Genomic DNA, 25,990 nt, shown 5'->3' on the forward strand with positions numbered 1-25,990 from the left:
CAAGATGTCCCATCCATTCACTGACTGGTACAGTATATTGTGTGTTTCAATAAACTAATACAAAAACCATGTTTGTGAATAACCGTGTGACTCAATATATTAGTTCCCCTGGCTCCCACTCCTGCCCGGCCACCCCACATTCATCCGACTCTCCTGTCTGACGAGTGGACCAGAGTAATACAACACAAAACTGGCTTTTCGACAGGCACAGAGCACAGATTAGTGTTTAGGCGACTAAATTACATTATTATGCAACTACTCTTGTTAAGACAAAAAGTTGCTTCTGGGGTTATGAAATACATACAATATTGATATGGTCTCTATCTAAAAGACAAAGGACCAAAAGCAACAAGTTACAGAGAGGAATCTGACCTTCAAAGCAATGAACATCTTCACTATGTAAATACACGAGCAAAGTGTGATAAACAGAAGGATAACATTGAGATAAAGCTCGTATACTGTATATATTCTCTTTTTCAATAATTATGCTCTAAAAAAAAAAAGACCATGATATAAACCAGTTAAAACAATTGGCACATTAAGTTAATATGTTTAAGTCAAAAAGAAAAAGTGGTAATCTGGATCAAAAATCATTTTTTTTTTTTTTTTTTTTTTAAACAACAGTAGTGGTGCTCCGTATCCAAATATATCATAAATGGTTAAACAGGTTTTGCATCACGTGAGTGGATCCCAAAACAATCATCTCCATGGAACAGATGGATTTCGTTGCTGTTACCCAGGACTCTTAACTGGGACTATTTACTTCTGGCCTCGGTTGTGCCTCTTTCGTACCTAGTTTGCTGTTCCTCCAGTTTATTCTCCTTCACTTGCACTTGTTTCATCAGCTCAAAGGCTTCATAGGCCAACTGAAAATACAAAGAGAATCCATCAAGTAACCAAATCCCCGTACTGTCCCATCCTGTATGGCAGCGGTGCGCAAACTGGGGGGGGGGGGGCACAATATTTTTTTTTGGGGGGGTGTGGGTGGGGCGGTTGCAAAGGTCCCGCGCCAGGCCTCTGCAACCTCTACTTACCGGGATTCTGCCGGCTTCAGCACGTGTGACCATGGCAACGCGGCGTCAAATGACGCAGCGGGGTCATGTGATGTCACGGTTGCCATGGTAACGTGATGTCAAATGATGCCGCGGGTCACGTGATGTCACACGAACCCGCAGCGTCATTTGATACCGTGCGAGGTAAGGAGGGGGGGGGGGGGCGCCGCAAAAAAAAGTTTGCGCATCCCTGCATCTTTCCCTGTGTTTGGTCTCCTATATAACCTTAAACGTTGTCATTTTTTTTTTCATTTCTGTAACTATGAAGTGTTAAGTCCCGTTGGGAGAAAACTGCAATATAAAGAGTTATTATTAAATAAACATAATCACACATGTAATAGGACAATAGAAAGCCGCCCAAACATGCTTACAACTCAAATGCTAGTGTATAACAGCAAAGGTTAGATTAGTTATATCAAATTAGTGTTATAAGTAAATGTGATCATTCTTTTTTCTGTTACTCCCACATGCTCTGTTGAAGCCATGATTAATTGACCAATAGTATTATAACTTGTATCCATGTGTAATGTCATTTGATAAAATCAAGGTTAAAAAAAAATCATGAAGCCATCATTTTGCATTTAAAGGTTTTTATGATGTGTGTCTGTGTGACACACAGACATATACATATACTGTACACACACACACAAACACAGAGAAAGATTATAGCGGCTGTATACAAAAATGGTGTCTAGAGATAATCAGTGATTGTGTAGGAGTATAACAATCAAGTGTTATACCAAAAAGAACATGCTTGCACAGTAAAGGGTAAACAGTTTAAGTCTATTTAATGATCCCTAGAGGTCCAATATACAGGCATAGGGTTGTTTCTTTGGACTCTTGCTGCTTGTGTCATCATGCCTACGGGAGCCGTGCGTGTGGAACTGTGTTCGTGGTGTCGAGGACCCGGAGGACGTTATTTGGAGGCGCGCTCCCTTCTCTTAGTCCCAATACGGATATACACCACTAGACCCAGAAGTTTGTGTTCCCGGCTGAGGTCTCCACCTGATGGTTCCAGCTGATGACTTCAGATTGTCTCTCAATATGCGCTTATACCTTCGGCGTTTGTGAGTTGATTAGTTTTAGATTGTCGGTCTGATTAAATACTTTATATTCGAGTTACGCTACGGAGCATGCGCTCTCTTGTTTTATATACACATATGCACACGCACTAGAAAAAGGAACCCGATTTATTAGGATCTCTAGGACTTCCCCATATAAGATAGTGGAATGCATGCTCATTTCTCTTATGAGGAAGTGAATAGAAACCTCGTAACAGACTAAAAGACCACACGCGCACACAAAAAGACATACACAGCAGTAATGCATGTGACATCATATTATGATGTAGCCAGGTACCCTCCGGTCCCCCCGGGGCTTCCGTTTCCCCCCCCCCCTTACCTCCTGTGTTGCGGGGAGGATGATGGGCTCGCCGGTGGCTCCCTCTGCAGGGCGCCGCCATGTTTGTTATGCAGAACGAATAGCATACACGGCGACCATTAGGGAGCTTGGCGCATGCGCAAGAGTAGTGCAGGTGTGGCGGCCATTACAGGGAAGGCTCTGTACGGGAACTACAAGTCCCACGAGCCTCTAGAGTTCTAATAAGTGTCCTGGTCTGGACTGAGACCAGGAATTTCATTCAATCATAGCTACATAATATCAGCTTCAGGGTGAAAGACCTTGCTCACCGCGGGAACATGGTGACACAAAAATATATAAAAAATTAAAACAAAGCTTTGTCATAACTAGCAAAAACCGATCCAAAACCAGCATGACGTTATAAATGACATGGCGGCTTCCTATTGACTCCCGTGAAGAGGGAGATTAAAACCTGTGCATTGTTTACACAGCCCGGGATGCTAACAGGGGCACCTTAGGAGGTAAGTTTATCTCGGGATCAGGGGGTCCTAGGAACTGAAATGAACACTGATCAGCTACGGGGAGCCCCTGCTTCCTACCTAAAAGAAAAACCTGAGCGAAACCACTCTTTTAAAACCTTTATATAGGTGATGTAAGTAAATTAAATCAATTAATACGTGTATTTTTTACATAGTATATGAGGTTGAAAAAAGACGTACATCCATCAAATTCAACCAATGCTAAATTTAGACAACAGATACTTTATCCTATATCTATACTTACTTATTGATCTAGAGGAAGGCAAACAAAAAACCCCAGTGTCATAACATCCAATGATATCTCATAAGGGGAAAAATAAATTCCTTCCCGACTCCAAGAATTAGCAATCGGATTAATCCCTGGATCAACATCCTTCCCATGTTTACTTATTTGGTATATCCCTGTATACCTTTCCTTTCTAAAAAGTTGTCCAACCTTTTTTTGAACAAATCTATTGTATCTGCCATCACAGTCTCCATGGGTAATGAATTCCACATTTTAACTGCCCTTACTGTAAAGAACCCTTTCTTTTGTTGCTGGTGAAATCTCCTTTGTACTGCCCGTGGGATGAATAGTTCTTTTGAAAGTTCCTTGTACTGTCCCCGAATATATTTGTATATAGTTATCATATCCCCTCTTAGACGCCTCTTGATGGACGTATGTCTTTTTTCAACCTCATATACTATGTAACTATGTAAATAAGAGTGCTGCTTTATAATGTGATTTATGGAGTTCTATTAGAACAATGAACACATTAAATGGCAATATTTAGGCTCCAAATGGACAATTCATAATCTATCTATATATTGTACCTCTCCACTGACAGCCTGCAGTTCCTCAATTTGTCCTTGTTGTTTTAGCCTTTGCATTTCGCTGCCCCTTGAATCAGGAGGAACCAGGTCTTCTTCAGGCAATCTGCAAGACAGCGTTTGTCAACACAAAGACCTTAGATCATACTATTCACTTTACAGCATGCAGTATAATATGCTATAAATAATATGTTTCACATCCCCATGTAGAGCCTGGAGAGAGAATATGATCGGCCTCCCTCCTTTGCAATCCATCTAAAATTCTGCAACAGTCCCTGCTCATCTCCTCCAGAAATCCCTCTCCTGGTTTCCCACAGTTCTATTTCTTACTTTCAAGGATCTCCACTCATCTGCTCCTCCCTACATAGCAGTTTTAAACTCCTGTGAAAACCCCTGTCATCTCCTGTACTCTGCTCATAACAGTCTCCGTTCTACCCCTTTCACATCTACTGCTCTCTCGCCTTAAACCTTTTCCCTTTCTGCCCATTTCCTGTGGACATCCCTCACACTAAGTATACGCCAAGCCCCTTCTCTCCCCACCTTTAAGTAAAAATCTAAACACACCTTCTGATTGAAGCATTTCAATAACATGTACTCATGGCAACTGCTCCACATCCACAGACACTACCACCGACAGACTTCCCGGGGCCAGGACTAAAGATTTGACCAGGCTCCCAAACACCCCTCAATCCACCCCTTCCTGTGTCAGTGTTATTACGAGCCCCCCCCCCCCATTCACATCTGTATTTCTCTCCCCCTTTGTATCTCACTCGGTGTCCCCTCCCACTCGTTCACCCGTTCTCCTATCACTCTCCCCCCTCTGCTATCACTCAGTTATTCCCTCAATCTCCCCCTCTTCACCCTCATTCCGCTGTCCCCCACAGGTCACACATACACACATACACAATTCCCCCAATACCCACACAACGCCCTCCCCACCAATCACTGCCCATACAACAATTACCCCCCACACACACACAATACAGACACCACTATATTCCCCAGATGCAACTATCACAACCCCCCAGATGCAAGTTCCACTACACCCACCTGACACAACCACCACTACACTCATTAAGATACAAACACTACTACACCCCCCCCCAGATACAAACACCACTACAACCCCTCCCCAGATACAAACCCCTGCCAAATACAAACACCACCACACAGCTCCAGATACAATCACCCCCCACCCAGATACAAACAAGATACAACAACCCCCTCAGATACAAACACCATTGCAACCTCCCCCCCTACAACCCTACTTACTAATCATAGTGGCCAAGCACTGCCATCTACTGCAGTTATTCCCTCACCTGCCACCTGTGTAAGTCTCCCAACATACCGCTTAGATTGTAAGCTCCCCGGGGTAGGGATTTCCTTACTTTATATTTGTTGCACTTATGTCTCTTTTACAAAGAGCTGGGTGCACTGTTGCGCTAGCCAAAATAAAACTATATGTGGTATCCTACAGGTTGGGCCTACAAGATATGTGAATGTATTACGGTATTATGAAGACTATAGCTAGCTGGCTGCCGACGATGTCACCAAGTTGAGATTCTGAATCTACTGTAAAATGTAGTTAATATTCACATTGTATATATTATAAAAGCTATATGCGACCCAATATTTATTGAACCTTATTATATTTGTACTTTCTCTGTCCCATAGCACATAATCGCTACAAGGGAGTGGCCACAGAGAACATATAAAAACATAGGTCTCCTGTCATTCAGGAAGTCCCTATTAACATCTCCAGCATGACAGCCTCGTAACACCTTTGGCCTTTGGCCACTGAAGTTAGAAGTTAGCTGCTGACAACAGCATGGCTTGCTGACTTTGTAACTGGGCCATGTCAGGTGCCTTGTAACATCTATGGGCAAGAAGTTTCCAAGTGAAAGTTATGCTCTAACCAGAGGGAGAAAACAAGCACAAGATACAAGGACTTAGACCCAAGGAGGAACTCCATGGATAGATTGTGGCTGGGTGGAACCTCATTAAACTGTTTGAAGGAAAATAACTAATTGGGCTGGCTATATAACTAGCATACCCGAGAGGCCGGAAAACCTCAGGGAGATATGACCCATCTCTCACATCGTAGGATCCTAAAAGCTACAGTATAAGATTCTACCTTGGGTTCCCCTTACGCCTCCCTCACAAGTGCAGTGCCCTCACTGAGGAACGTCTGGGGACCTAGGTGGCCCCTAGTGAGTGAAGTTGTATTTTGATTTGTGGCGATTGACTGTATCCTGAATCCACGCTGCTACAACATTACATTGAAGACTTTATTTTGTGATTAAATACCCTTTCCCTAATAAAGACTTTTGGTTAAGTAAAATGTTCAAGGAGCTCTTTTGTTTATCAATCATCCTCAGCTTGCCACCCTGTCCAAGAATTCCAGTAGCCATGCACCATTTGCCCGAGACAAACTTTGGACCAGCCAGACGCCCTGGCATGAACCACTTGTCCCGCCTGTGTGTTGACCAGTGTCCACCATATCCGCCCTGACTGGGTTGGCTACACATACATATAAACAAGCAGGACAGAGACAAGGGTCTCCTAAATATAGAATAAAGCAAATACGCAAAAATGGTCTTGCCATAGAGTGGGAGGTTTGGGTGGGCCAAATAGTTCCTATCTGCAATAAATGTCTATGTTTAATATGTAAACAAAGAGAAAATACAAACCCTTATTAAGGCCGTAGACCCTAAGTAGTGTGAAATACCAGATTATGTATTAAGGAAGAATCTGTAGAAGATAAAAATCCAGTACTGCTACAATATGGTAAAATGCCACTTATTCATATCAACGAAAAATCAACGAATACTATTCTTATATCCAAAAAGAGGATGGAAGTGAAGGAGATGTAATGATGCACCCTTTATATTAATTAACATATTAATCAGTAATAGTTTCTACAGCGTTGTTCTTCAAATAGGTCATCTTTGCCATTATATTGGACAGATATGCTTAACTTGTACATTGTATTTCGATTCTTTAGCAGGTAAATATAACCAATTCAAAATATAGCAAGGTATAGTACTTCTATTTACATATATAGCAACCTATTAAGCCGAATCAACCTGGAGAATGCTAAATCCCCAGTCTATAGTAAGGTAACAGTGTCATGTATTGTTCTAATAGATTGATCTGGCAACAGTACAACATAATTGAACCTAACAAAAGACAAAGAGACCCAACAGATGTCACTCAAAATTCATCACTTGACTCTGCATCACCAGAAACCCCAACATGCGTTTCGCTCCCAACAGAGCTTTGTCAAGGAAGAGTAGCAAACAAACATGCAGATTACTGGTTTGTAATAGCAATGAATGCAAGAAAGGCAGGCATACTTCCCAAGAGGGGGTCATATCTAGCAGTGCAGGGCCAAACCATAAGATAGCTCATGGACCATTTATTTGAATGGATTGTATGGCATAACATCACTTAGTAAATATGCCCCAGGGTGTCTTTAACCAAAATCAGTGTTCTAATTCTCAATGAGATTTTGGGAAAGGTTTTGCAAATATGGACCATCAGTGTTGGGAAGTGTGTCTGCCTTTCTTACAGTCAATGACCTGCATACGTTGCACACTTATACCCACTTATACCCATTCCATTAAAGGAGCATTCTCCCCACCGATGCAATTAAGCCTTTCAGTGTGGCCATCTCACCGCAGCCGGTCAGCCACCAGCATTTTGCCACCGACCAGATCAGCTGCAGGGGACCCTACACGTCCACCCTACGCGTTAATTACCCCTGAGGAAGCTTGCGAGTGTGAAACACGTAGGGTGGATCTATACAGGCGTTTAGAGGACTGCTCAGTTGCTGGTGGACATTTTGGAAGTACTTTCAGCAGTGATTTGGTCCCTCTGTCCCTAGGTGCACCAAATTTCCCTGTGAAACGGCCATCGCAGCTGGAAAACCGGTGGGAGAGGGAGTGCTGTATCTACCCCAGAATATGACCATCTGATTTATGAGGATAGGCTACTGCAGCTAAATTCCATTTGTTTACATTAGAAAAGAAGCATCTAAGAGGGGATATGATAAACTATATACACATATAGTCAGGGACAAAACAAGGAGCTTTCAAAATATTCATCCCAAGGGCAGTACAAATGACACGGGGCCATCCCTTAAGGTTGGAGGAAAGGTGATTTCACTAGCAACAAAGGAAAGGGTTCTTTACAGTAAGGGCAGTTACAATGTGGAATTCATTACCCATGGAGACTGTGATGGCAGATACAATGGATATCATTTAAAAAAAAAAAAGTTGGACATCTTTTTAGAAAGGAAATGTATACAGGTTTATATATATTTAGAGTCAGGAAGGATGTTAATCCGGAGAAAATGTATTTTTCACCTTATGAGATATCATTAGATGATATTTCACTTGAGTTTTTTGTTTGCCTTCCTTTAGATCAATATACTGTAAGTAAAGATATAGGATAAAGTATCTGTCGTCTAAATTTAGCATAGGTTGAACTTGTTGGACATCTGTCTTTTTTCAACCTCATCTACTATGTAACTATGTACTACTGTAACACATCAAGCACTGTCTCAGCCCGTCACCCCTTTTTCAGATACCCACATAACATTGTATGGTAATGATGCAGTCCTGCTTTGGTATTCCTATTTCTTGGTCTGTTTGAAAGGTTGGTATAATTAAATAGAACCTCAGTGGAGATCAGGCTGGATCCTCATCACTAATGAGTTAGTTGGTAAGTACTGCATGCTTGGTTGTCTCCACCCATTGTTATTATTACCTGGTAGTTTGCCGGCTCGGAGAATCTATGAGCTCTGTTTGTAGCTTCTCTGTGAGATGCTTCAGTAAGCTCGTCTTTTCCAAAAGCTTATTATCTGGAAAGAAAATGAAAAAAAGATTTCAATTAAACGGAGAAGATTCTGGAAATATTATGTGCTCAGTTTTCCTTTAGAGAGAGGGTGTCCCACCCCATTCATTTTGGTCCCTCCCGAGTGCAGTATCTAGGACTTTTCTAAGTGTGAGAAAGCCTCTGTGAAAATCCCCTATTCCTTTAGGGAACATCACACATCAAATCAGATGAAGCTTTAATTGCAATCTAATGCCTCACCGTCACTGTTTATTGGCTCTCACTCCAAAGTTAAGGCAGTGAAGCAGGGGATTCTGGGACATGAGAGTTTTCAGGTTAAAACTTGCCACTGTTATACTACGGATTGCTGCTTGCTTCTGACACACACACACACACACACACACACACACACACACACACACACACACACACACACACACACACAAGTTATGGGGGAACTACCCAACTCGAATCAGCCACACTCTAGATAGTCGTGACATCATTATGAGATGACATTGTAGGTTCTGATTGGGTGACCCCAACGCCATCATTGTTTTTCAATGGACATCTCGACCATGTGATTGTATAGCAATCACGGCAACATCCATGCCTCATGTCAGGTATGGAAAGGGAAGTACTAATTTTCCATTCCATGTCTCACCCCCAGGTCTGAGAGATGGGGACGAAGTCGGCACTTTCATGATACAATGGTCCGGCTGTTCTGAGTCTCACCATGTACGTGCCAGTCCCTGGGTCATTCACAGAACTAGGGAACTGCAGAAGTTAACCCCTTGAGTGCCACTGTTCCAGAGGGTCCAGCAATATATACAGAAACATGAATTACTCAATTTTTATATATATATATATTTTTTTCTTGCAAATCCTTCTATAATGTAATGTACCTGTACATACATAACCCAGTAGTACAGCTCAACCCCCTTATAACGCTGTGCTTGGGGTCCAAAGAATCACATTGTGCTATAAGCGGAACGCGTTAGAAATAATGTACATATAAAGTATTTAAGATACCAATAACCGTGTTGTAAGGTATTCATAGATACGACATATAAAAGGAAACTTATCAAAATGTGGCGCTCTAAATTATCAGTTAATACACAGTGATACTGGTGCAAGTTATATCCAAAAATAAAAAAGTATATATATATATAAACAGTGATACTTATACAAATCAATGGTAAGATGCAGCTGTGACCCGGTAGAGGTTGCTCGGTCAATCCTCGTGATAGAAGTATGAAGAAATGTCCGGGAAGCGCAATATGTGAAAAGAAATACAATTCGTGATAGTGCAATATTGTTAAAATTAAAATCTAGATTTGATATCTTGGCTCAATAGTTAATACTCACAAACGTGAGAGGGTATAGGGCACATAAAGGTATCTTTTAATATGCTGCTCACTCGGTGGACAGGAGATGCAGAACTCAATGTTCCCCCAGATATGTGGACTCCCAAGCACCTTAATAGAAGATAAAACTGGACATAGTGCAGACTGTCTGAACAATTTATAATGGATAAGTGAAAAAGGGAGTTACACTCACATGGTATCAGTTAAAAACAAGCATTTAGATCTCTCTGGATCTCGTTGGCCAGATGGATGGTGTCTCCTCTTCCCCTCTCTCGTGGCGTGCGTTCCAGCGGTGCGTTCCACTCAACCGGAAGTGATGTCATCCGCTACGTCCACTTCCTGGGGTTTCGGCCGGCGCTGAAGAAAAACGTCACTCTACGCGTTTCACCACATAGGTTTCATCAGGAGTGACGTTTCAGTAGATAGGGGCGGTGTATATACCCTAATTCTGGGTCTCATTAGTCAGAAAACACCTGATACTACTTTAACTCATAGTATACATCTGTGGCTATAATGAGCTATACAAAAATGCTATCTCTCTATTGCACACATATGAAATTTATAAGTTAACTCATATATGTTGTGCAAATAACATTTTTGGTGTACAGTTCTTAAAAATACATATTATTTATACAATCATTTTAAAATACATCAGGTTTGTTAAAAATATATTTGGTTAAAAATATATATATACTATTTAATCTTCAGTGCAAATATTAACAATAAAAAATGTATAAACTTTCAATATAAAATACACTGCCTAAAAACACTTTAAAATAGTTAAAACAGGTATTGCAGAGAAATTATCTCTAAACTGGAGGTATATATGTGGAAAGTGCTGGGCAAGAGGCATATTTCTAAAAAATGGAAAGATAAAATATTAGTGCATTATAAAATCACAGAAAAGGTTTAAGATCAAATTCTAAATTCAAACCAGATGGAGATATAGTTTTTAGTTCGAACATCCAGAAGGATTCCCTTTTAATCAATGCTTTATTTCTGTTTCCTCCTCTCCAATGGGGCATAACTTGTTCGATTGCTTTAAATTTTAACCCCTTGGGGTCCGCATTATGTACCATCAAGAAGTGGTTTGGAACACTATGTGTGGTCATTTTTCGTTTAATATTTCCTATATGTTCCAAAATGCGTGTTTTTAGGGGTCTTATAGTTTTCCCTATATACTGTAGACCACAATCACATTCAATCAGATAAATAACGAAATTGGACCTACAGTTTAAATGCTGTTTTATACTATATACCTTTTTTGTGATGTTAGATTTAAAGGTATTAGTATTCTTGCAACTATAATGGCAAGCAGTGCAGAATTTGCAATCAAAGAACCCTTTCGGTGGTTGTAACCACGTTGGGTTTTTATTTACAGTAGGACTCCTCAAAGCACTAGGTGCTACAAATTTCTTTACATTCGGTGCTTTTCTATATACCATTTGAACCTTGTTGGGCAGTGCAGTTCCTATAATGGGATCATTTCTCAATATAGACCAGTGACTGTTCAATATATCATTTATTTTGTGTGCATCCCTATTATACTGAGTAATAAAGGGTACCCTTAGCTTATCGTCTTCCCCACTTTTTTCTCTGGGGATCAACATAGACTCTCTGGATATTTGTCTTGTTTTATCCAACGCTTTTTGGATGACATTTGGCCTGTAGTTCCGTTCTATGTTGATCCCCAGAGAAAAAAGTGGGGAAGACGATAAGCTAAGGGTACCCTTTATTACTCAGTATAATAGGGATGCACACAAAATAAATGATATATTGAACAGTCACTGGTCTATATTGAGAAATGATCCCATTATAGGAACTGCACTGCCCAACAAGGTTCAAATGGTATATAGAAAAGCACCGAATGTAAAGAAATTTGTAGCACCTAGTGCTTTGAGGAGTCCTACTGTAAATAAAAACCCAACGTGGTTACAACCACCGAAAGGGTTCTTTGATTGCAAATTCTGCACTGCTTGCCATTATAGTTGCAAGAATACTAATACCTTTAAATCTAACATCACAAAAAAGGTATATAGTATAAAACAGCATTTAAACTGTAGGTCCAATTTCGTTATTTATCTGATTGAATGTGATTGTGGTCTACAGTATATAGGGAAAACTATAAGACCCCTAAAAACACGCATTTTGGAACATATAGGAAATATTAAACGAAAAATGACCACACATAGTGTTCCAAACCACTTCTTGATGGTACATAATGCGGACCCCAAGGGGTTAAAATTTAAAGCAATCGAACAAGTTATGCCCCATTGGAGAGGAGGAAACAGAAATAAAGCATTGATTAAAAGGGAATCCTTCTGGATGTTCGAACTAAAAACTATATCTCCATCTGGTTTGAATTTAGAATTTGATCTTAAACCTTTTCTGTGATTTTATAATGCACTAATATTTTATCTTTCCATTTTTTAGAAATATGCCTCTTGCCCAGCACTTTCCACATATATACCTCCAGTTTAGAGATAATTTCTCTGCAATACCTGTTTTAACTATTTTAAAGTGTTTTTAGGCAGTGTATTTTATATTGAAAGTTTATACATTTTTTATTGTTAATATTTGCACTGAAGATTAAATAGTATATATATATTTTTAACCAAATATATTTTTAACAAACCTGATGTATTTTAAAATGATTGTATAAATAATATGTATTTTTAAGAACTGTACACCAAAAATGTTATTTGCACAACATATATGAGTTAACTTATAAATTTCATATGTGTGCAATAGAGAGATAGCATTTTTGTATAGCTCATTATAGCCACAGATGTATACTATGAGTTAAAGTAGTATCAGGTGTTTTCTGACTAATGAGACCCAGAATTAGGGTATATACACCGCCCCTATCTACTGAAACGTCACTCCTGATGAAACCTATGTGGTGAAACGCGTAGAGTGACGTTTTTCTTCAGCGCCGGCCGAAACCCCAGGAAGTGGACGTAGCGGATGACATCACTTCCGGTTGAGTGGAACGCACCGCTGGAACGCACGCCACGAGAGAGGGGAAGAGGAGACACCATCCATCTGGCCAACGAGATCCAGAGAGATCTAAATGCTTGTTTTTAACTGATACCATGTGAGTGTAACTCCCTTTTTCACTTATCCATTATAAATTGTTCAGACAGTCTGCACTATGTCCAGTTTTATCTTCTATTAAGGTGCTTGGGAGTCCACATATCTGGGGGAACATTGAGTTCTGCATCTCCTGTCCACCGAGTGAGCAGCATATTAAAAGATACCTTTATGTGCCCTATACCCTCTCACGTTTGTGAGTATTAACTATTGAGCCAAGATATCAAATCTAGATTTTAATTTTAACAATATTGCACTATCACGAATTGTATTTCTTTTCACATATTGCGCTTCCCGGACATTTCTTCATAATTCATAGATACGAAAATTGGGAGCCGCACTTGCATCGCGTTATAAGTAAATTCACATTGTAACGGATCGTGTTATAACGGGGTTGAGCTGTACTAGTAAATATCTGTTAACAATCAACTAGAAAAATGTGTGTTACCTACCGGAGGGTGAATCTTTAGCACTTTTGCTGCTTCTGGGAGACTGCAATGCATTGCTCTGAAGTCATAAAGCTGACCAGGGCACATACTACACATGACCAACTTGCATGAAAAATAGGGCACAGGGCAAAGCCTCTCAGGAAATGACTCAAAGCAAGGAACTTGTCAGCTCTCTCTCTGTTTCTTGAGTCAGACTGAACATGTTGATTTTCTTTGTTAAACCAGCAGTCAATTCAGATTGAGCACAGAATCTAGAGTCAATCAGCACTACTACTACAAATAAGAGCAAAAAGAGTGGTGTACGCAGGTATAAGGGTCTCCCTAAACCCTGGATAAAACAGCTGTGACACTAATAGTGGTCAAATACAAAGCAATTTAATGTAAAGAGAGCAAACAAGCCTCATAAACAGAGCATATTGCACAGGGCACAGTCAGGATGCAGCTACCCAGAAAAATACTCTCCCAGAGAGGGGTAAACTCAGGAGGAAGGGGGACAAGGAAGACAAACACACTGATCTACACCCTACAAATATCACAAAGTACTAAGAAGGTGCAACACACTGCCAAAAAGGCAACACAAAAAAGAGAAAAGGAACACACAATCCAAAAATCAAGGGGGGGAGGCTATGTCTCGGGCACTGAGCGCTTCATGGCCCGTTCCCATATAAGAGTGGTACTTCTCTTCAGGAGGAAAATAAGGAGACCCGTAGCTACAATGTAATCTGTGAGTACTTAGGCTGCGGTCCCAGTGCGTTTGTGCGCACAAGCACCACCCCCCAATATATCCGGGCCCAGTACATGCGTCGGAGCGCATTTAGCAGCCGCGCTGTACTGCAAGTTTTCTCACATACAATTTTTTTTGTATGTGGAACTTGCGACGGAGGCGTGAGCACACCCCCAGCGGCGGTTCAGCCAATGAGGGCGAACCAGCCGCGTGAGGTCATGGCCACTCCACCGCTGGGCGCGTGTGTTACAGAACGCACTGGGACCGCAGCCTTATACTGCCGGCGACGCGACCGATAACATCAGCCATCGCGATAGTTGTAATTTAAGTTTAGGCAACGTCGCTGGCTACAAGGGCAGTGACTTCAGAAAGGAGGAGCGCAAAGGGACGGAGAAGTTCTCTCATTGGCCACAAAGGGAGACTGTTGCTGCAAAAATCAAATAACAGTGACTAACAGATTTTTGGTAGCGCTCTCGCTTGGTCGCGCCGTCGCCAATGCATTTGTTTTGACGTGATGTCGCCGGGACAATTAGCACAGTCTTAGTTTGTTGGAAGGTGATGTAGAAAAGATCATCTTATCTGCTGCTCTGCAACTCATCACCCCACCATCCAAGAGGAGTGTGTAACATCACATCGTCCCACCATCCAGCATGCAAGAGGAGTGTGTAACATCACATCGTCCCACCAGCCAGCATGCAAGAGGAGTGTGTGTAACATCACATCGCCCCACCATCCAGCATGCAAGAGGAGCGTGTGTAACATCACATCACCCCACCATCCAGCATGCATGAGGAGTGTGTGCAACATCACATCACCCCACCATCCAGCAAGCAAGAGGAGTGTGTGTAACATCACAACGCCCCACCATCCAGCATGTATAAGGAGTGTGTGTAACATCACATCGCCCCACCATCCAGCATGCAAGAGGAGTGTGTGTAACATCACATCGCCCCACCATCCAGCATGCAAGAGGAGTGTGTGTAACATCACATCACCCCACCATCCAGCATGCAAGAGGAGTGTGTGCAACATCACATCACCCCACCATCCAGCAAGCAAGAGGAGTGTGTGTATATTCACAACGCCCCACCATCCAGCATGTATAAGGAGTGTGTGTAACATCACATCGCCCCACCATCCAGCATGCAAGTTGAATGTGTGTAACATCTCCTCGCCCCATCGTCCAGCATGCATGAGGAGTGTGTGTAACATCACATCACCCCACCATCCAGCATGCAAGAGGAGTGTGTGTAACATCACATCACCCCACCATCCAGCATGCAAGAGGAGTGTGTGTAACATCACATCACCCCACCATCCAGCATGCAAGAGGAGTGTGTGTAACATCACATCGCCCCACCATCCAGCATGCAAGAGGAGTGTGTGTATGTGATGGGAGCTTTGTGACAGGCTATTAATAATACACACCAAAAAAATATATAACTGGGTTGAACTGGTACGAGACTTAGATATGATAAAATATAATTTATTCCTTGATAAAGGTGAACACACAAAATATACAAATAACAGGCAAAATATAGACACTTACTTAAAGATTATGACAAGAAAGCCATCAGGATACAGGATGGGCCATTTCTTCCATATTTCAGTTGACATCACAGCAAGACTTGCAGCTCATGAATGAAGACTCAAGCATGAAGACTTTGCATGAGGACATGAAAGACATTTGAGTAAGGAGTGACTCTGACTTGAATACCATGTCAAACTCATCTCTTAACCCTAGATGCCGAAAAGGCTAGCAAACGTCTTTAAAGCAGATTTTGAACTTGCGAAGTATCACACTTACAAATTCAGTTCCTTTGGTCCCTGGGCCCAGCATAAACAATTGGGCAATTTAGCCTTTGATCACCAGGCTATGTAAATTCTAGCAAGATGTCCTTCCTGCTCATTACCATAACAGAGGCAGTTTTCAGAACAGATTCCAAAATTCCATATATACACTGTAAATAACTTCATAACTTCAGTTCAGTTATACTTACTGACACACAAGACATATTAATACATTCCGTCACACATGACGCTCCCAATGAGACTAAATATTACCGTGTAATACTAAAATTAAGAGAGATATTAATATATGGCTCTTAGTATCTGTTAGATATCAAGTGTTTAGAATCATTAGTTGGGGCTCGGTCCTACGAATACACATGTAATTTTTAGCACATTCAGCCGAGGACATCTCATAATATTCTTATATTTAATAAGGTCACCCATTCTGATATCCCCTTGGTAACCGCACCCCCTGGCCCCATCAAAAAATCCTTTGAAGCAGGGATCCCTGGGTGGTGGACATTTGTCACCTGGTGCTAAATGTCCCACCCAATGTCCCAGCCTGGGTCTAGCTGTCTCTTGCAATATTCCCTTGGTCTGCAAATTAGGTATTAACATACTGTACACTAAAAACCTCTTCTGCTTTTCACACCCAACTTCACTCAAGCCTTTTGAAGTCCAGATTTTCCAGAAAGACACCCGATAGTTGTATTTTCTTAAACTGTAGCTTATTAACCCCTTAAGCCCCAGTGTGTGTGTGGTGCAGACACGGGCCCAGAAACAATACATTTTTTACAGGGGATTAAGCATTTGGATATTGAAGCGAGGTAAAAACACATTACTGGACCTCAGTCCAGTTAACCCCTTGCTTCCCAGGTGAGGGTAGAGGGTGGCCAATTGGGGTGTAACCCCTTTAATCCCGGGCCAAATCCTGCGCATCGTCACACCTCCCCTGCTCAAGGGGTGCCTGGTGCCCCAGCTGCCTCCCCCTGGCACTGGGATACCACTGGCACCCTTGAAGCACTCAATAAGTCCTGAGTGGTTGGCCTGGAAAAATTGTCCTCTGGCATTGTCCAGTACATTGTCCTGGCCACAGTGGATAGTGAAATCTAGATCCTGCGGAGCAGGGCTCCACCGTGGCCGCCGGGCATTCTCCTTTGCCTCCCTCTGCCCCCCAGCCAGTGCCTGGTGAACCCAGTCCATGGTGAAGGGGCCCCTTTGCAGACCAGGCTGCACACTGGCCAGAGACTGGCATGTTTCTGCACCTGCAGGAGACCAGCTATCCAGCACAGACCGTCGCTTTCCTGTCAACCAAGTCCGTGAAAGAGCTATGTCATTATCCTGTAGGGACCCTACCTGCCCTGGCTCTGTGCCCACCTGTAGCTGCTCTACTATACTCCTGAATCTCCTCCCTGGCTGCCTATCTACCCACAGCCCCTCCTTTGGGAACCCTGGGGAATCTGTCAGGGGGGTCACTCCTGGCCAGTCAGAACAAGGGAGCTTCTGCCTACCTAGCCCATCCCTAGCTTCTGCCAGCTGCCTGACACCCCACTGACCTCCCATCTCCCCCTGCTCCACGGTGTCTCCATGCCTAGCCTCCTCTCCCCCCCGGGCAATCCTAACCCAGACCCTGGAACTACCCGAGTGCACCTACCTCCCTGACCTTGTCTCTCCCTTATCAGGGATGAGCTCAGGGGCATCTCTCCAGATGCAACCGCCTTAGCTCTTGGCTGGCAGGTATCCCTGGGGTGGCACAAGCTTGCCACTGCCCCGGATACCCCCAGCTCATAGCCAGGCTGCAACAAGGGGTTGCTGATCTGAGACACCCCCTGAGGCTCTGCCAGGGTAATGGGAAATTCTAGCTGCAATACCTGTTGATGTCCCTCCCCAGCTACCACTAGCCCTTCTTCTCCCACTGAGATCTGATGCTGGCTACCTACCTGCAGCCTGCCCTCACTCCGCTTCTCCCTAGCTAATCCTAGCCTGGATCCTAGGGACACCTGAGTGAAGCCATCTCCCTGACACTACCATTACCGGGGATGAGCTCAGGGTTGCTGGTGCAGATGCACCCACCTTAGCTCCTGGCTGGCAGGTAATCTGGGGGTGGTCTAACTTTGCCACAACCCCTGATACCTCCAGCCCATAGCAAGGCTGCAACAGTGGGGCTCTTAACCGAGAGTCCCCTTGCTGCTCCGCCCGGGTAATGGGGAAATCTGTCTGACTCACTTGCTGCCTTCCCTCCCCGGTTCCCACTGGCCCACCCAACCCTCTCCCAGGCAATTCTACCCTAGAGCTGGGTGCTAATGGGGCTAGCCCCTTTCCCTGAAGCTGTGCCCCCATTACCGGAGGTGAGCTCAGGGTTGCTGGTGCAGATGCACCCACCTTAGCTTCTGGCCGGCAGGTAATCTGGGGGTGGTCTAACTTTGCCACTACCCCTGAAATCTGGGGGTGGTCTAACTTTGCCAAAACCCCTGATACCTCCGGCCCATAGCCAGACTGCAACAGTGGGGCTCTTAACCGAGAGTCCCCTTGCTGCTCCGCCAGGGTAATGGGGAAGTCTAGCTGCTCTACAAGCTGCCCTTCCTTCCCCTCCCCTGGTACCCCTATCTCCTGCCCCCCCCCCAGTCACCCGTATAGTGAAACAACAGGGTACAGTCATAGGGAAAAATAAGTCAGAGTCAGTCTGCGACTTGGTCTGGCTTACCTCGCTGGTCCCCGCAGAGACCGCCGCCTTCGTTGGTCCCAATTGCAGGGGGACTGGAGTGGCCGCTGCCGGCACCATCTGGGCTGGGCAGCAGCGGGCCGCTGCCGCGACAGTGCCCGGGTTGGGTACAGGTACAACGGTACAGGACAAGGGTCCCAGGTCTTTGTGGAGGAACACAGCTCCATGCAAACTTGGTAAAATAACCCCCTCCCGCAAACCCTGTCCCTCCCCCCAAATAAAATTGCCGCCGGCAGGATGCCGGAGTGGCGGCTTCTTCTCCGTCGCCGCCGCCGGTTCTCCGCCGGATCACTGTTTATTTTTTCAAGCACAAATCCTTTTCGTAAACATATCACATTTTACAAAAGGTTCATTGATGACCTGATTATGGTTTGGGAAGGGGATTTAGACACTCTGCACAATTTCTTTTTATATATTAATTCTAATCACCTTAATTTAGCATTCACTTATAATTTTAATACACAGCACATTGACTATCTGGACCTCCGATTGTTTATTGACATTCAAGGCCAAATCCAAACGGAAACATTCAGAAAACCGAATGCAAGGAACATCCTGTTACGAGCAGACAGCTGTCACCCGCCTGCGGTCATTAGGGGTATCCCCAAGGGCCAGTTCCTCAGACTGAGGAGGAATTGCTCCACTGAGGAGGCTTTTTCTCGTCAGTCTGAGGAATTATGCCATCGTTTCCACCAGAGGGGCTACAATATGGACTGTTTAACTAATACCTCCAAAGAAATTGCATTGACGAATAGAGAGGATTTGTTTAAAAATGCCAAGGGTGATCCACACAAGGATATAGTAACATTTAGTAATAAGAACAAAAAAGACACTGGGTTCGCGAAAGGGGATGTTCCACTCATGATTACCCAATATAATAGATGTAGTAACAAAGTTCAGAATATTATACGTAAACATTGGAGCATCCTACAAATGGATGGCAGCCTCAAGGACTGCGTTAAGCAGGGCCCCCGTTTTGTCTACCGCAAGGCAAAAACCATTGCAAGTTATGTATCACCAAGTTATGTCGCGTCCTCCACTCTGTCCACTAGAAAATTTGTAACTAAGGGCTCATACAGATGTGGAGGGTGCAAGATTTGCCAGTTTATGATCCCTTCACAGCGTTTCAGGGGTCTAAGATCTAACAATGAATTCCCGATAAAATCATTTATCAACTGCGACACTCAATACGTGATTTACCTCCTAACCTGCGGGTGTGGGATTAACTACGTAGGTAGGACAATCAGACCACTTAAGAACAGAATCCTTGAGCACATTAGATTAATCAGAAAAGGAGACACATGTCATCCGGTCTCAAAACATTTCACCCAATGCCCCAAAGGTAGTCTAAATGGGCTAAAAGTTCAAGGAATTGAACAGATCTTTTTGAAAGAGAGAGGGGGTGACTTACTCAACCTTTTGGACCGCAGGGAGGCATATTGGATATTTATGCTCCAGACTAGAACACCCTGCGGTCTGAATGTTGAGTGGAACCTGGGCCATTTTCTTAAAAAATAAATAATAATAAATAATGGTATAATGTTTCATAAGCAATAGCTTAGATTCACTCTATTGCTATTTTGCTGTAATAATAACATGCTTCCTCAGATGTAAAAGTATAAAAAAGTATAAAATCGTATGAATTGTCATTCCGCTATAACATTATGTTCCCAAACACTATCTTCTGTCAATCATTCTACTTTATTGTGTTTGCATTAGACCCTGACATACGGCTAGAGCCCTCATGATTCATAACTTATGTGGCATTTGCCACCTATTAGTATGGTAGCTTTTTGCTCAGGGCAATTGTTATGATTGCTTTTGAGAATCATTAATTAATCAAATGGTCATAGAATATGTACAATATACAATAGTACAGTTGATTCTTCTTCACAACTGGAGACATAGAAAAACAAGACATAACACAAAGTCTTGTTGATTATCTTAAACTGTTTTTAATAAACTTTGCATATGTGTGTAATTATGACAGCATTTTGCTGATATGGATTATAGATCCTATTTATGTATACACTTGTGTATGTCTGTGTATATGTGGGATCTGCATTTGGGATGGGCACCATTTTCAATAAGAGCATGTAATGATTTACCCCATTTACATTTAGTCTGCTCTTATTGGGTATGATACATAGATTTTTCCTCTCTGCATTTCCTTTCTTCCTCTTCGTGTATGCACACGGGACTCTGCGCGATTGGAGCTGCCTCGTCTGCCTCACACAGTCATTGGTGGTGCAGCGGTGTGCTTCAGCCAATCAGAGAGCGTGATGACATCACTAGGGGCTGGAGCGGAGGCAGAGAGTAAGGGAATACCATTCCTCTTCGCGGTCCACTGTGAGCATGCGCGGGCGACGGTAGGGGGCGGTTCTTACCCACAATCCTCAGGGTTGTTGGAGCGGCGCGCCGGATGACGTCACGCGCATGCGCAGTGGGCCCGCGACATAATTGTACACAGATTTTTGTAATTTGCCTATCAAGCAGTAGGTATTTAAGGTGCCCATTCCAAGCGTATCCCATACTCCTTGATAAAGGACCCGTTGGTCCGAAACGCGTAGGAGGTCCCTGTCTGTGTCCCCTAAGGGGGTGATTTTGTCTCTCACCATGCTGCAATAAAGAAAAAGTTTTTTTATTCCACACCTGGCTCCCTGGCTGTGCGCCATTCGTTTTTTTCTGCAAGCGGAGTGTGTGTAACATCACATCACCCCACCATCCAGCATGCAAGAGGAGTGTGTGTAACATCACATCGCCCCACCGTCCAGCATGCAAGAGAAGTGTGTGTAACATCACATCGCCCCACCATCCAGCATGCAAGAGGAGTGTGTGTAACATCACATCGCCCTACCATCCTGCATGCAAGAGGAGTGTGTGTAACATCACATCGCCCCACCATCCAGCATGCAAGAGGAGTGTGTGTAACATCACATCGCCCCACCATCCAGCATGCAAGAGGAGTGTGTGTAACATCACATCGCCCCACCATCCAGCATGCAAGAGGACTGTGTAGCCAGATTGAGTAGTTCTGTTGAATCTTTTTCCTGGAGGTCTCATACAGCAGGACCCCATTGGTCTTACATCAAGAGACCCCCACGTTTAGAAATATTTTGCCGCTGAGGTTGACCACACTGGAAAGGGCAAAAATGACAGCTAGAAAGTTACCAGCCAAGAAGCCAGTCAGTAATGGCCAAAAATAATGTCATGGTCATCGATCGGCTGGTCAACAGAAAGCTCATTACTAGTCATATTTACATTTATTTTTACTCATCTTTTACACTAGGTTAAACCAGGGGGTCTGAACCCCAGTAATTTCATCCCTGGGAACCTTCGACTTCCAGAGATACTTACCTCCGAAGGGGTTGCCGGTAACTCTCTGCTTTTTAAAGCTCAGCGTCACGTCATCACCGTGACGTCACCCGGTGCGGCTTCCTATTGGCTCACAGAACGCGGGAGCTTTGAAAAGCGTCCATCATGTGAACTCAGCAACCCAGCCGGAGCAGCTACCAGCACCTACTACGGAGGTAAGTATCTCCGGAAGCAGGGGGTCCTCAGAGCTGAAACGAATGGGGTTCAGCTCGGGAGACCCCCTGCTTCAAAACATGTGTAACAAAATGTGCTAGGGATTGCCACTTTATGGGCAACATTTAGAAAAAAACTGTCACACCCCCAATTAAAGTGAAGAACAATGGCATGTCTACCAGATTAAATTAAACTGATTCATTTGTTTGCTTTATACATATACATATATATATATATTTTTTTTTAAATTTTTTTTTTAACAATGTATCATTTTCATGGGAAACAAAAGCTTGGCAGAGGGTTTACAATCCGTATCCAATGTTTTTTGGTGATGTCAGTTCCCAAAGCCGCAGGTAATTAGCTATTTTAGTTTTGTTCTTTGTTTGCAAAGTAATTATGGAGTCATCATTAGTCAAATAGATAAACATAGGTAGCAGATATGCTGGAGAAAGGCCAAACATTCATTGTTCATTAGATATAAATAAGTGAAACAGTCCCTTTCAGAGTGATTGAGTCTTTCTAGGAAAGCCAATTACACTAAAATTCCTGAAAAAAATACATATATATATATATTTTTTTTTTTTCCAGGACTTTTAGTGTAATTGGCTTTCCTAGAAATAATAAAAATAAATAAATATATATATATATATATATATATATATATATATATATATATATATATATATATATAACAAACAAAGAATAGACTGCGCTCCTCAGGTGTAAAATCAGACTAATTACCAAATGATTGTATTAAATGGATATAGCAAAGGTGAATGGCAAAAGTGAATGCAACAGTATTATGGATGATTGACTCACACTAATAAAAATACATGCAATATGTTATAATAAAATGCTGAGTGCCAATGTTTAAAAAGCTGCTGTAAACACAAATATATGCCAGTGACCAATACAAATATAATAAAATGGCATGTGTTGGTAGTTATGACTACTGCACTAATGAATCCCTCCTGAATGATACTAAATGAATGATGAATGGAAAAATACAGAAAAAATGACACTAAGTGTGTCAAAGATAAAAATAAAAATAAAAAATGTGAAAAATGTAAAAATATATCAACCAAACCAAGGGTCCATGCTAGGATCTGGCTGCTCTCATCAAGGACCAACGAACTCCCAGAAATCTGTGAACAACAAGAAAAGAAAGCGCCCGATCCTAGTGCAGCATGAAAAAATACAATTTAATAAAAATGAATATGAATAAAACCAACAAATGCGAACTCACAAACACAGGATAAATAAATGCATATAATGAGTATACTCATTCGCCAACCGCCCACGTTGTGCCTTGGATGGCGCGCCCTCTCTCTGTCTGGGTTTTCTCAGCTCTGCTGAACCGACATCCAGCAGGGGATACAGGAAAAAGCTCACCACAATGTGACCCGGAAGTCCTCCACAATGTTAGTGTATCCGGATATGAGGTCTGTAGTCCGTGACCCCGCGATGCAGGGGCTGATCAGAGAAGTCTCTCTGCACTCCCAAAGGCAGTCCGTAATGAGGTGGGCAGTGAGGATAGAGTCAAAATATATATCACAGTGTGACAGCAGCTAAAAAACGCTCTTCTCTACGCGTTTCTTCACATAAAGTGATTTCATCAGGAGATATCTGTATATATATATATATATATATATATATATATTTTACTATATATTTCTGAAAGCATTGTATGTGTCCCTGTCTGCACTGTCCCTAGCGGCAATCTCATTGGTCCCTTGGCCCGCCCGCCCCCGCACACCTCTCATTGGCCTGAGGCGGAGTGACGGGCCAAAGGTCCAACACACACACACACACACACACACACACACACACACACACCTCTCTGTCCTCTCCCCCCACCCATCACACTCACCTCCCCCCTCCCCGGTGCTCCACTCACCTCCCCCCCTCCCCGGTGCTCCACTCACCTCCCCGCCTCTCCTCCCTCCACTCGCCTCCCTCCCGCTCCACTCACCTCCCTCCACCTCCCTCCCGCTCCACTCACCTCCCTCCCGCTCCACTCACCTCGCCTCCCTCCCGCTCCACTCACCTCACCTCCCTCCCGCTCCACTCACCTCACCTCCCTCCCGCTCCACTCACCTCACCTCCCTCCCGCTCCACTCACCTCACCTCACCTCACCTCCCTCCCGCTCCACTCACCTCACCTCCCTCCCGCTCCACTCACCTCACCTCCCTCCCGCTCCACTCACCTCACCTCCCTCCCGCTCCACTCACCTCACCTCCCTCCCGCGCCACTCACCTCACCTCCCTCCCGCTCCACTCACCTCACCTCCCTCCCGCGCCACTCACCTCACCTCCCCTCACCTCCCTCCCGCTCCACTCACCTCCCCTCACCTCCCTCCCGCTCCACTCACCTCACCTCACCTCCCTCCCGCTCCACTCACCTCACCTCACCTCCCTCCCGCTCCACTCACCTCACTTCCCTCCCGCTCCACTCACCTCACCTCACCTCCCGCTCCACTCACCTCACCTCACCTCCCGCTCCACTCACCTCACCTCCCGCTCCACTCACCTCACCTCACCTCACCTCCCGCTCCACTCACCTCACCTCACCACCCGCTCCACTCACCTCACCTCACCTCCCGCTCCACTCACCTCACCTCACCTCACCTCCCTCCTGCTCCACTCACCTCACCTTCCTCCCGCTCCACTCACCTAACCTCACCTCCCTCCCGCTCCACTCACCTCACCTCACTCCCGCTCCACTCACCTCACCTCACCTCACCTCCCGCTCCACTCACCTCACCTCACCTCACCTCCCTCCCGCTCCACTCACCTCACCTCCCGCTCCACTCACCTCACTTCCCTCCCGCTCCACTCACCTCACCTCCCTCCTGCTCCACTCACCTCACCTCACCTCCCGCTCCACTCACCTCACCTCACCTCACCTCCCGCTCCACTCACCTCACCTCACCTCCTGCTCCACTCACCTCACCTCCCGCTCCACTCACCTCACCTCACCTCCCGCTCCACTCACCTCACCTCACCTCCCGCTCCACTCACCTCACCTCACCTCACCTCACCTCACCTCCCGCTCCACTCACCTCACCTCCCGCTCCACTCACCTCCCGCTCCACTCACCTCCCGCTCACCTCACCTCCCGCTCACCTCACCTCCCGCTCCACTCACCTCACCTCACCTCACCTCCCGCTCCACTCACCTCACCTCACCTCCCGCTCCACTCACCTCACCTCACCTCACCTCACCTCACCTCAATTCACCTCACCTCCCGCTCCACTCACCTCACCTCACCTCCCGCTCCACTCACCTCACCTCACCTCCCGCTCCACTCACCTCCCGCTCCACTCACCTCCCATTCCACTCACCTCACCTCCCGCTCCACTCACCTCACCTCCCGCTCCACCCACCTCACCTCACCTCCCGCTCCACTCACCTCACCTCCCGCTCCACTCACCTCACCTCACCTCCCGCTCCACTCACCTCACCTCACCTCCCGCTCCACTCACCTCACCTCACCTCCCGCTCCACTCACCTCACCTCACCTCCCGCTCCACTCACCTCACCTCACCTCACCTCACCTCCCGCTCCACTCACCTCACCTCACCTCACCTCACCTCACCTCCCGCTCCACTCACCTCACCTCACCTCACCTCCCGCTCCACTCACCTCACCTCACCTCACCTCCCGCTCCACTCACCTCACCTCACCTCCCGCTCCACTCACCTCACCTCACCTCACCTCCCG

At 44.6% G+C, this 25,990-nt stretch overlaps 1 protein-coding gene across 1 annotated transcript in view; it reads right to left on the reverse strand.

Moving 5' to 3' along the window:
* Positions 1–604: 604 nt before the first annotated feature.
* The window catches only part of LOC142476976 (protein Atg16l2-like), a 57,366-nt gene continuing 31,980 nt past the window's right edge, over positions 605–25,990 (reverse strand). Inside the window, exons 2-4 of the mRNA XM_075582042.1 lie at positions 8,531–8,624; positions 3,764–3,866; positions 605–866 (exon numbers count right to left, since the gene is read on the reverse strand). Of these exons, the coding sequence (XP_075438157.1) occupies positions 756–866; positions 3,764–3,866; positions 8,531–8,624 (308 nt within the window). The 3' untranslated portion in view covers positions 605–755. The remainder of the gene's footprint in view (positions 867–3,763; positions 3,867–8,530; positions 8,625–25,990) is intronic.

Source organism: Ascaphus truei, unplaced genomic scaffold (assembly GCF_040206685.1).
Source record: "Ascaphus truei isolate aAscTru1 unplaced genomic scaffold, aAscTru1.hap1 HAP1_SCAFFOLD_1835, whole genome shotgun sequence".
NCBI lineage: Eukaryota > Metazoa > Chordata > Amphibia > Anura > Ascaphidae > Ascaphus > Ascaphus truei.